This window comes from Lampris incognitus, chromosome 11 (assembly GCF_029633865.1).
Source record: "Lampris incognitus isolate fLamInc1 chromosome 11, fLamInc1.hap2, whole genome shotgun sequence".
In the NCBI taxonomy this organism is placed as follows: domain Eukaryota; kingdom Metazoa; phylum Chordata; class Actinopteri; order Lampriformes; family Lampridae; genus Lampris; species Lampris incognitus.
In genome coordinates this window covers 34,776,674-34,789,334 of record NC_079221.1, presented here as the reverse complement: position 1 = coordinate 34,789,334, position 12,661 = coordinate 34,776,674, and the positions used below count along the sequence as shown (strand labels likewise).

Here is a 12,661-nt window from a genome sequence, read left to right as displayed (position 1 = left end):
TGACCCTTTACCGTCACGGGTCCTGCCTTTTGTGAGCCATAATAATGCTCACATTAGGTGAAGAGGACATGAGAAGAGTCCTACTACTATTGGTATGTTTAATTATTTCTTTAAATTAGCATATGTACTTGTTTTTATATTCTTTATAATCAAGGCTTGTATTCCAAGTTATGATCATATCTACTTCCCCGGGGATGTATTTGTTGATTCATTGTAGTAATTCATGTCTTCACGTGACGATATAAATTTTGGTAGATTGACGTAGCATGAAAAATGATTAAAAGTGGCGGAATGTGAACAAAAACTAACACGAAACATTAAGAATTATCATTAATTAGTTATGTATTTATTTCTTTATGCCTATGTTGCAATGTGGTTTGGATGCGTCTTAAAGGAGGTTGTGTCATGAAACATGTCATGTGTCAGGGGCGAAAACATGTGCTGTTATAAGGCTCATCATATGGAGAGATCTTTAAGAGATTCTGAGTCTTGTTTTATCGTTTGCCTGTGTTTCCGAAGAAAGCAATACTTGTGTTAACTCGTTAGAATTTGTTTCTGGCTTGCAGGAGTGATTCTATAGGTTGATTGTCATTAAACGTCAAGGTGCAACACAGGTAAGACTTCTTTGTTCTGCTGAACAGTATGACACTGAGCTACCCTCCACGGAGAGAAGGCTCCCTTTGACGTCTGTGTTGGGGTGTTTCTCTCCAATATATCATATACGATATGCAAACCCCAATTCCAATGAAGTTGGGACGTTGTGTAAAACGTGAATAAAAACAGAATACAATGATTTGCAAATCCTTCTCGACCTATATTCAATTGAATACAATACAAAGACAAGATATTTAATGTTCAAACTGATAAACTTTATTGTTTTTTGCAAATATTCACTCATTTTGAATTTGATGCCTGCAACACGTTCCAAAAAAGCTGGGACAGGGGCAACAAAAGACTGGGAAAGTTGAGGAATGCTCAAAAAACACCTGTTTGGAACGTTCCACAGGTGAACAGGTTAACTGGAAACAGGTGAGTGTCATGATTGGGTATAAAAGGAGCATCCCCGAAAGGCTCAGCCGTTCACAAGCAAGGATGGAGTGAGGTTCACCACTTTGTGAACAACTGCGTGAGCAAATAGTCCAACAGTTTAAGAACAACGTTTCTCAACGTACAATTGCAAGGAATTTAGGAATTTCATCATCTACAGTCCATAATATCATCAAAAGATTCAGAGAATCCGGAGAAATCTCTGCACGTAAGCGGCAAGGCCGAAAACCAACATTGGATGCCCGTGACCTTCGACCCCTCAGGTGGCACTGCATTAAAAACCGACATCATTCTGTAAAGGATATTAACACGTGGGCTCAGGAACACTTGGGAAAACCATCGTCAGTTAACACAGTTCGTCACTACATCTACAAGTGCAAGTTAAAACTCTACCATGCAAAGCGAAAGCCATATATCAACAACACCCAGAAACCCCACCGGCTTCTCTGGGCCCGAGCTCATCTGAGATGGACTGACGCAAAGTGGAAAAGTGTGCTGTGGTCTGACGAGTCCACATTTCAAATTGTTTTCGGAAATCATGGACGTCATGTCCTCCGGGCTAAAGAGGAAAAGGACCATCCAGATTGTTATCAGCGCAAAGTTCAAAAGCCAGCATCTGTGATGGTATGGGGGTGTGTTAGTGCCCATGGCATCATGGGTAACTTGCACATCTGTGAAGGCACCATTAATGCTGAAAGGTACATACAGGTTTTGGGTACTAGACTGGCCTGCCTGCAGTCCAGACCTGTCTCCCATTGGAAATGTGTGGCGCATTATGAAGCGCAAAATACAACAACGGAGACCCCGGACTGTTGAGCAACGGAAGTCGTACATCAAGCAAGAATGGGAAAGAATTCCACGTACAAAGCTTCAACAATTAGTGTCCTCAGTTCCCAAACGCTTATTGAGTGTTGTTAAAAAGGAAAGGTGATGTAACACAGTGGTAAACATGCCCCTGTCCCAGCTTTTTTGGAATGTGTTGCAGGCATCACATTCAAAACGAGTGAATATTTGCAAAAAACAATAAAGTTTATCAGTTTGAACATTCAATATCTTGTCTTTGTAGTGTATTCAATTGAATACAGGTCGAAAAGGATTTGCAAATCATTGTATTCTGTTTTTATTTACGTTTTACACAACGTCCCAACTTCATTTGAATTGGGGTTTGTATTTTAATCCTCAGCCCATCAATGTTTTGTGTGTTATTTTGTGACTCTTGAGTGTTTGCAGGCAATTTCCATGGCACCATATTACTAAAAAGCGAGAAATACATTAATTTGGAGATTGTTCTTAGCTGATGGGACCAGACTGGAGCACTATCTTTACCTGTTACATTAAATCTTCAAAAATAAATTTTTTTTAAAAAAATCCTTCCATGTCTCTGGATTTGGGTTTATATAACCTGACAGTGTTTGGATCATTATGAAACATTTCAAAGCTCCTTGTGAAACCAAATGATCCTACTTCTGAACAGTTTGCTGTCATTCAGCTACATATAATTTGACGGGTAGCCAGCATTTCATGAACACCTCTGCTTTCCTCGGTAAAGGCCTTGCTGCTCAAATCCCTGGGTTTCAGACAGACATAAATCTGTGTCAACAGGGAAGTGATGAGAGAGAGTATTGGGATTACAGATAGTATGATGAAGTTTACCCCGAACGCAGCACACAGCACAGCAAATTGGAAGACAATTCATAAAGTATTTATGTTTATGTACAAGCAAACAAAGTGAAAGCTCTGGTATAATTGTTTGGTGTGTTGCTGTCCACACTCTCACAGGCTGCACAACAATGACATATTACATCAAATGCAAAAGGAGATGTACTGTGCAGCAGAAATCAAGAAATCATTGTGCCTTTATCATTAAAAGCAACAAAGCCCGACTCTACCAGATGCATAGCATCGCTCAGCTAGCCCTCTGTTTGCTCTTCAATGAAGACAAGCAGGCTATGTATGTCTTCGCTCCAGGGACAATCTCTTTTGAGATGGCTACATGCCGGTTCAGCATGTCTGTGATACTAAACGACTTCTTTGGCAGATCTGAGAGATGACTCACCCCAATGCACTTGCAGACATCCAACAGAACGTTTCCCTCTGGAGGATTCTTCTTATACAGCCCGCTGCCAGCAATGAACACAACTATGGAAGATGGATCAAGAGTTAGACTAATCCTGAGACGAACAATGCAAACAATTTATGTTGAGGATGGTTTGGCTGTTCGGAAAACAACTGCTCTACTGTCGCAGTGAATGCTGATTTACTAGAGTGGATATATGAGGACATTCCAGTAGCAAACTTATCATTTGCATTAACAACGCTATGCAGCTGACCGAAACGCAGCAGAATACAACAGGTAAGAGTACCATACAAGGATATGTTTTATCCTTCTCATCTTTTTCTCTCTCTCTTCTAGATTATTAGTGCTCATGAGTAATAGTTTATAGTTTACTAACACACTAAGCCTCATGATTATAAGGTCTGCTTATTCTGGTTTGTATCCATTTGAGCAGATAGCCCAGCCACCATTGTCGGCTACACTCACTCTTGGGAATAGCCCATGGCCCCTCCTGTTGAAAAATGGGGTTTGTTTTGATAGCGCACGGTTTAGCCCTGGTCGAGTCAGCCAACCATGAATCCCATAAGGGATCAAGAGGACAGAGATTTGGAGGCAGTCAGCAGCGAGGAGTAACTGACTATCAGTGACCGATGTGGAGGAGCCTTGATCAACAGGAAACCAAGCCAGTCATTACAACTATTCTACTGGACTTCACACACACAAAAGAACCAACCCAAATGAGTTGAGATATCTGTAGCTACTGAAACCTTTACAGTTTTGAGTAAAACTCATACCTGCACTGAAATTGGCATTCTCAAGTCTTTATTTTGGAGCTTGAAATTAGTTTTTGTTCTGGAGACATAAATATGTGAATGCAACATTTTTTGTTTTTACCTTTTATTTTCATCAATGGACTTATTTGATGCACATGTTCATCATAAGCATTCATAGGCTTCTCATTTTTTCATTTTCACACATTCACACTTATGAGTGGCTTAGTATCACCTATTAACACTTTGTACATTAAATCTGCTCGTGTTATCTGGCAGTGTCTTGTTCATCGCATCAAAACTTTAGAAATACACATTTCTGTTCTTCATCTACATCTGACACTAGAATTCTCCAGTGTGGAAATGGACACTCACCCAAAGCCACAACCATCAGAGCTGCAGGCACACCAAAGGCCAAAGCATAGCAGTCCCCATTGAAGCACTGGACATCGCCTGCACGTCACACAGTGGGAGTTAACACTGACTTGCAGAGATAGATACAGTTAGGTGTTGATGACACTGGTGGCAACCAGGTTGTTGTCTCTCATTACCAACACTCACTTCTCAGTATGGGTGTGATAAAAGTTGATAAGACGCTGCCAGCATTAATTGACATGTAGAAAATAGAGAAGAACTTCCTCCTCTGGTTCACCTGAGCGGAGGGCAAAAAAGACAATGATCATCTGTGTACAGAACAGTTTTATTTGATTTTTTTCAACTTCTATTGTAAGTTCTTTTTGAAATGTGTGGCCTTTGCCACAAGCAGTCTTTTTTCATCTTTAAACAGATTGTTTGAAAAATGCCAATACGTTATCATCCCTGAGCATTGTGTTAGGCTAAAGGCAACGGATGTACGTTCAAGAGCAACATTTGTGGTTCAAATTACTTGGATTAGCTACATAATAGATTAATATAGCAACGTGTGGAAAGGCTTTAATGTCCATCTCATTCATGATGGCACCCATCCAAGAATACAGACATATAAAATATAACACTTGTCAGTCTGCAAATCAAAGATCTTACAAGTTCCTCCTCAAACTGGTCTCCACCAAATGCCGCCACACAGGGTTTGATGCCCCCGGTACCAAATGCTATGAGGATCAGCCCTAACATGGACAACACACTGACACACAGAGACAAACACAAGTTTAAGTGTAGGCGTACACACACACACACACACACACACACACACGCGCGCACACGCACACAAGTTCATTTGTGACTTTCGAGCACAAGCACTTTACACACAAATAAAAACAACGGCTTTCTCGTGTCCGCCGGCCCCGAGTCATGATACATCTACCGCAGTCTGTTCCAACTCGATGAATTAAATATGAATACAATCTGCTTACATGTGTATGGTGTTGTCCCCCACATCAGGAATGGCTCCAACAGACTTGACCACATGACCAAAGACATAGACTATGGACAGATAGATAATGGTCCTGTTGAGTAAAAAACATATATCCATTAAGAGCTTCTCTCTCATCTGCAAGATATACAAGGATCGTGTATATATTACATGAGCACATGACCTGTCCCCAAAAAAGGAAGAGGTAGTATCCACGACAGGAAACTTTCTCTAACATTCTACTATTTCTAGATGTATGAGCGATGTTATCCAAGGTAAAGCGAGGGAGGGGCTCACTTGAACTTGCCCAGCCAGGAGTCTGCAATGAGGGCCCCCAACACAGGTGTGAAGTAGCAGAGGCTCGAGAAGGCGTGGTAGACAGCCGTGGAGAGGTTCTTGTCCCATTGGAGGTAAGTGACAAAGTAGAGCATCAACACCGCTGTATGTACATGGACACACACACACACACACACACACACACACACACACACACACACACACACACACAGTGGCTTGATTTACAAACTGAATATAGTGTCTTGGTTTGTCACATCCGTTTTTTTTTTTTTATAATCACATGAAATTCACTTCTCCGGTGTAAGTTCGTGCAAGAAGTATTTTCAATTTATTTGTGTGATGATGTGATGTCAGTCTTTTTTTCCCGTGTGTTTTGTTCATGTATGGAAAACTAAAGACAGAAGAAGTGTGTCAGACAGACACATGAAAGGTGAGAGGAGAAGGGCTAAAATCTACGGCGGTCTTTCTACCATCTTAACCAAATCAACACACCGTGGGGGGATTGTGCCTCATTCTTCATCCATTTGTTATCAATCATACGAACAGTACATATATTCAGATACCTGGGAGTGGCTCTATTACAACAGGGGCCATGTTGCCCAGTGAACTGACACCAGTACAAGTGAGTTGTAGGGCTATTATGTGTACTATACCTTTCATGCCATAGTAGGAAAAGCGTTCACAAAACTCATTCACCACTATGAAGGCGATGCTGACTGGGTAACTGGTTCCACAACATTTCTGGCATAGATAAAGAGAGAGAAAGAGAGCAAGGGGGGGGGGGATTGGTGAATTTAAGTAGAGATGAACAGTAGATTTTAATCTATGCTGCAAAACGACAACTAATGGTATTGAAATTAGATGAAATGAGATGGAAATACTGCACTTCTACAGGGCATTTCCAAGACACAAAGCGCTTTCCATCAAAGCACCAAAGACTCTAATCGTTCATTACATTATCTAGGTCTAATCACATTTATTTAGCATGGCTTTTCGATAATCTGTCTTTTATGTGTGCACACATCGACAGTGCTGCATTTGATTTGGCGCTGTTCTATTGTGCTGGGATCGATTGGTGATGCCTGCGGGCTCTGAGTTGTTTGATCGGGTCTACCTGTGACGCCGTGTCAGTCAAAATAAACAATGCAACGCAGAGGTTGTGTGGAGCGACAGTGCTGTGTCCTGACGTGATTTCTGAACACAATATTGGCGACAAGGATGGCTGATATCTCTCTCCCACCACCTGCCCCCTTCCTGGCATTACCTGGCGAGCCTCCAGTACCATGGACTCGCTGGCTACATAGTTTTGAAAATTACCTCATAGCCTCAGGGCTCGGCGACGTGAGCCAGGCCAGGAAGACGGCTCTGTTGCTACACTGCTTGGGAGCAGAGGGTCATCGTGTGCTCGAGACTGGGGAACTTCACAAACTTTGACGAAGCTGTGGGACTTCTGAACACCCATTTCGCTGCTCCACAGAGTGCCCTCCCTCGGCGATGTATATCCGTCAGCGACACCAACTACCTGGTGAGTCTGTGTAGCAGTATTTAGCTAATTTGCGAGGGCTAGCTAGCTCATGCAAGTTTGGCGCGCTTCAGGACGAGATGGTTCGCGACCAGCTAATCGAACACACCAACAACGCAAAGGTGCGTGAGACTCTCCTGCTGGAAAAAGACGATCTGCTGCTGTCCAGAGCAATTACCATCGCACTACAAGTTGAGAGAGCAGCTGAGTGTGCTGCTATGCTAAACACACAGCAAGTGGCCACCTCCAGTCAAGCTGCCAACGACTTCTCCCTCTACTCACGGCTGCCCCTCGGGACGCAACCCAGCCAGAGCGAGGCGGGCGCCGACTCCACTGAGGACATCCTGCAACTGCAACGACAGCGTTCTCGGCCCCGCCCTCAAGTCTTGTGGTAACTGTGGATCTCGGTCTCATGCTTCAAGGGCTCAGAACTGTCCTGCCCGTGGCCAGACATGCCGTAGCTGCGGTAGGCAAAATCACTTTGCCAACGTCTGTCGATCTTCCCCGGCTGGGTCAGAGGGCCACACCCCCCAGTCTTCAACCACCATCATTCACAATGTGAGCTCTGGGCCAGTGTCATTCAAATCATGCACAGTCAACATTAATGATGTGTGCATCCCCCTGCTGTTGGACACCGGTGCAGGTGTGTCTCTCCTGAATGTTGATACTTACAGTCAATTTTTCAGTTCACTGCCACTGTCCGCACCCTCAGCTGTCCTCTGTGGGTATGGTGACTCCAAAATCGATCTGGTTGGCTCTCTCCAAGTGACTGTCCGCTATGGAACCAAGCTGGTGCCCAATGCAGTTTTTCATTAGGCACGCCGTGGGGCCAACCTGATGGGCCTGGACCTGTTCTCCGCTCTGGGGTTCTCCCTCTTAGACACGGGGGGGGGGGGCAGCAATCCTGACTGTTGCCACGCCTTGGCAGCAGAAGTGGCCATCACTGTTTGTGGAGCTGGGCTGCCTCTCCGCCTTTGCCCATCAACCCCTCCTCAACCCTGCTGTGAAACCTGTCATCCAACCACTGCGCCGCATCCAGCTGGCTCTCCATGATGGGGTCTCCGCCGAGCTGCAACAACTGCTGGAAGCTGGCATCATTGAACCAGTGGACGTGTCACCCTGTGTCTCAAACCTCATGGTGGCTAAGAAGAAGTCGGGGGGCCTGCGTGTCTGCGTCGATTTACGTGCAGTAAATAAGGCAGTGATCCCTGATAAGTATCCACTGCCCACCTTAGAAGAACTTACTACTCAGTTCTGTGGCTCTGAGGTGTTCTCCAAGCTCGACCTCAGACAGGAGTACTTACAGGTGCCCCTCCAACCCAGCAGCCGAAACCTCACAGCCTTTGTGACACATGCTGGAGTGTTTCGCTACACCAGGATGCCTTTCGGTCTCAGCTCCGCCCCTAGCTGCTTCCAGAAAGTCATGGTCTCCGTGCTGGCTGGCATACCGGACGTGGCCATTTATCTGGACGATATAGTGGTACATGGGCCCACCAGTGAAATCCACAACAAGCGCCTCAACATAGTCTTTGCAGCCCTGTCCAAGCACAAGCTGACTCTCAATGCTGAGAAATGTGTACTCTCTGTGCCAGCCATCGAGTTCGTGGGGTTCCGGCTGTCAGCGAGCGGTGTAACTCCACTACAATCCAACGTGGATGCCATTCAGGCCATCCCTGAGCCCAGCTCGGCCGCCCAGGTCGCCTCCTTCCTGGGTATGACAGGCTACTACCTGAAGTTTCTTCCCCAGTACTCTGCGACCACAGCCCCCCTGCGCCAGCTGCTGCGTAAGGACGAGCCATGGGTGTGGTCAAAGGCATGCAGTGACACTGTGCGTGATCTCAAGACTCAACTGACTTCACCACCAGTGTTGGATCACTTCAACATCTCCAGCTCCACCTTCGTGACCTGTGACGCATCAGCCACAGCGATAGGGGCTGTGCTGTCTCAAACCCAGAACGGTGTTGAGAAGCCCATCGCCTTTGCCTCCCGTGCCCTCAACCTGACCGAGCAGCGGTACTCCGTGGGTGAGCATGAGGCGTTAGCCTGCATCTGGGCTTGTGAAAGGTGGCGCCTCTACCTCTATGGCTGCTCCTTCACCCTCAGGACAGATCACCAGGCCCTGACAGCGCTGCTCTCCACATCTGGGACAAGCCACAAACCCCTGAGGCTGCACCGCTGGTCTGACCGCCTCCGCCAGTACAACTTCAGCCTGCAGTTCACCCCAGGCAGAGACAATGTTGTCGCCGACCTGCTCTCTCGCTCTGTCTCCACCCCAGCTCCACAGACGGACACTGACTATGTGGAAAAGGACATTGTCCAAATGCTACACACACCCCTCCAGGCCACTGTCTCTCTGCAGGAGCTGAGGGCAGCCTCCGAACAGGACCCTGTCTTCTCCCAGCTCCACACCTACATCCAGAACGGCTGGCCTCACAAGGTCCCAGAGGAGCTGGCTGCGTTCTCCCGAGCCAGACAGAAGCTCTCCTGCTGGAACGACACCTGCATGGCACGCGGGTTTTGCACAGTGGTCCCAGGTGCTCTCTGTGCGTGTGTTTTGAATATGGTGCATGAAGGCCACCTGGGCATTGTGAAACTGAAACAGCGCTGCCGAGACCTGGTGTGGTGACCGGGGATAGACAGAGATATTGAGGCTCTGGTGAAGGACTGTTCTGCCTGCCTTGTGAGTGGCAAGACTGGCCACCAGGCTCCCCCACCCCTGCAACCTCTCGCCTGGCCCTCTCAGCCCTGGGAACACCTGCAGTTGGACATCTGTGGTGAGATCCATGGAGTTCCCCACCACCAACGCTTCATGGTGGTCGCCTACGATCTACACTCAAAATGGCCTGAATTCACCACTTCCGGCACTGTGACCTCACAGGTAATCATTGACTTCCTGGACTCTCTCTTCTCTCGCTGGGGCCTCCCAAAGACCATCACCACTGACAACGGTCCTCAGCTGGTCTCTGCTGAGTTCACTGTTTATCTCGAAAACAAGGGCATCCGTCATATACGCACTGCGTATTACCACCCCCAGGCCAATGGCGGTGTTGAACGTTTTCACCAGTCACTGAAGAACGGCTTCAGAGCACACATGGCCCAAGGGTGCTCTTTCATGCAGGCCATCCGTCACACTTTGCTGCACTATCGGGCCACACAGCACTCGACCACAGGCGTCTCCCCAGCCTCTCTCGTGCTGGGCCAGGAACTGTACATGCCCCTTGATAGGCTCCGCCCCTCCACACCCCAGGCACCTCCCTCTGGGGTCAGAGCCTCAGTCACTCGTCAGTAGACGCGGATGAAGCAACGGTTTGACCAGTCAAAATGAACCAGGGTGCCAGACATCAATGCATCAGACTGGGTCAGGGTCCGCAGGCCCCACAGGGACAATAAAATGGCTTCATACTGGTCCTCTCCTCTCCAAGTCACCCATCAGCTGGGCCCAGCCACCTACCTCCTCAGCAATGGCACTCAGTGGCACTCCAGTCATCTGCGGAAGGTGTCAGCTCCGCCACACACAGCTGGTGACACAACCTTAGCCATTCCCTCATCATGGCAAGACGCCCCGGGGCTTCATGCAGCTCCTACACGGGTCCCAGACATTCCTGGGCCTCAGCTTCCCCTGCCTTCCCCCTTGCCACCTCGGCCTGCCCAGCCTCAGGCCGCCTTGTGACCTGTTCGCACACGTTTACGCCCTGGCCACCTAGAGGACTTTGTGACAACCTTTCATGTTTGAAATCCTGCCAGGGGGGAGGATATTATGTCTGCACACTGAATCGCCAGTGCTGCATTTAGTAATGTTAGCATTGTTCTATTGTGCCTTGATTGATTGATATGTGCCTTGATTAATTGATGTGTGATGCCCAATAGTTCTGTTATTGTTAAATCCTGCCAGGGGGGGAAATGTTATGTCTGCACACATCGACAGTGCTGCATTTGATTTGGCGCTGTTCTATTGTGCTGGGATCGATTGGCGATGCCTGCGGGCTCTGGGTTGTTTGATCGGGTCTGCCTGTGACGCTGTTTCAGTCAAAATAAACAATGCAATGCAGAGGTTGTGTCGAGCGACAGCGCTGTGTCCTGACGTGATTTCTAAACACAATACTGTCCTTTTGTTAACTTCATAGTGCACATGTCTGTGAATGTTCTCATTCATCCAGGTCATGGATATCCTAAGGAGTTGGATCAAGTGCAACTGGACTTGGTATATATCCGTGAAGACGTTTCGCCTCTCATCCAAGAGGCTTCCTCAGTTCGTGCCTCGAAGCTAGTCTGACTAGCTTCTGACTACCTTGGTCTAGTCAGAAAGGCACGAACTGAGGAAGCCTCTTGGATGAGAGGCGAAATGTCTTCACGGATATATACCAAGTCCAGTTGCACTTGATTCAACTCCTTTGGATATTCATAGTGCAGTGTCCTTAGGCTTTTTTCAAAGGCATTTTGAATAGAATGTATTATTATCATCATCATTATTATCATTATCATGTGAAACCCCTGTATTACATGACAGTAGGCCGGGCAATATAGACAAAATCAAATACTACGATATTTTTGACCGAATATCTCAATATCAGTATTTTGACGATATTGTAGAGATAACTATTGGTGCTCTCACAAAATATTTACACAATAACATTTTTGATAAACACTCATTAGTAATGTGATATGAAGTCCGAATGAGTAGAGACAAATAATATATAACAGCTAGAACAGTTCAGAAAATTGCATCTGTTTAAAACCTAGCAGGGGAACCAGGCGACGTTAATTCGTCTGCCTCCTCTCAACTAATTTTCAATTTCCAAACGCCATTATCAACGGGCGGAGACAAAAAGGCCTCTGGACACATTTGGATAGACCTACAACCAATCAGAGCAACGAAATGTGTGACGTAGCACTTTACCAAATCCTATCGGGAGTACGGCAAACACACCTTTCTTATCAATGTAGCCGGGTGGTAAAGAACCGATCTTTCTTCCTGCAGTGAAATGAAATTCTGTACTGCCCCTTTAAGAGATTAAGCTCGACGCAGGGTTATAACGTTCACACGCGCGACGCCTAGTGTCAGTCAGAGCGAGGACAGGATGAAGCATGGTGGACAGAGATGCATAGCAGTCTGCATCGGGGTAGACAGTTTTGCTGTAGCTGTTCTTGGCCAGCCACGCTGAGGAGGCCATCTTGAAACGTGGCTGCAAGTGAGCGGCGAAGCCCACTACTGTATCTCATTTGTATATATTTAATTTGGGTACATTTTCAATTGTATATTTTATTTTCATGCAGTCGTGATCTATTTCTTTCTATTCTCCTATCGACCGCTGTCCTCCTATTGAAGTGAGGCAGCATTCAGAATAAAAACCCCAAAAATAGAATTTTGTGTTGTCATTACCCTAAGGACCCATCACATTTTGGTACCAGGAGTGGGGTGTCTGAATGTTAGGAGTTTGGTTTCATTTTTATTTTGAATGAAATACAGTAGTGGTGAAGACAGGTTCTGCGGAGAGTTTGCCTGGCTTCGTGGAGGTTCATTGAATAGACTGACGAGAAGTGTTGGGGATCAGCCTGCTGGACCAGAGGACCACACTACAGCAGCATTTTGGGGGGTTTGGAGAGTCACAAGCCCAGCT

At 46.5% G+C, this 12,661-nt stretch overlaps 1 protein-coding gene across 1 annotated transcript in view; it reads right to left on the bottom strand.

Moving 5' to 3' along the window:
• The window catches only part of slc15a2 (solute carrier family 15 member 2), a 51,722-nt gene that overhangs the window by 27,205 nt on the left and 11,856 nt on the right, over window positions 1–12,661 (bottom strand). Inside the window, exons 2-8 of the mRNA XM_056289089.1 lie at window positions 6,175–6,262; window positions 5,522–5,663; window positions 5,226–5,318; window positions 4,897–4,996; window positions 4,435–4,525; window positions 4,249–4,326; window positions 3,104–3,186 (exon numbers count right to left, since the gene is read on the bottom strand). Of these exons, the coding sequence (XP_056145064.1) occupies window positions 3,104–3,186; window positions 4,249–4,326; window positions 4,435–4,525; window positions 4,897–4,996; window positions 5,226–5,318; window positions 5,522–5,663; window positions 6,175–6,262 (675 nt within the window). The remainder of the gene's footprint in view (window positions 1–3,103; window positions 3,187–4,248; window positions 4,327–4,434; window positions 4,526–4,896; window positions 4,997–5,225; window positions 5,319–5,521; window positions 5,664–6,174; window positions 6,263–12,661) is intronic.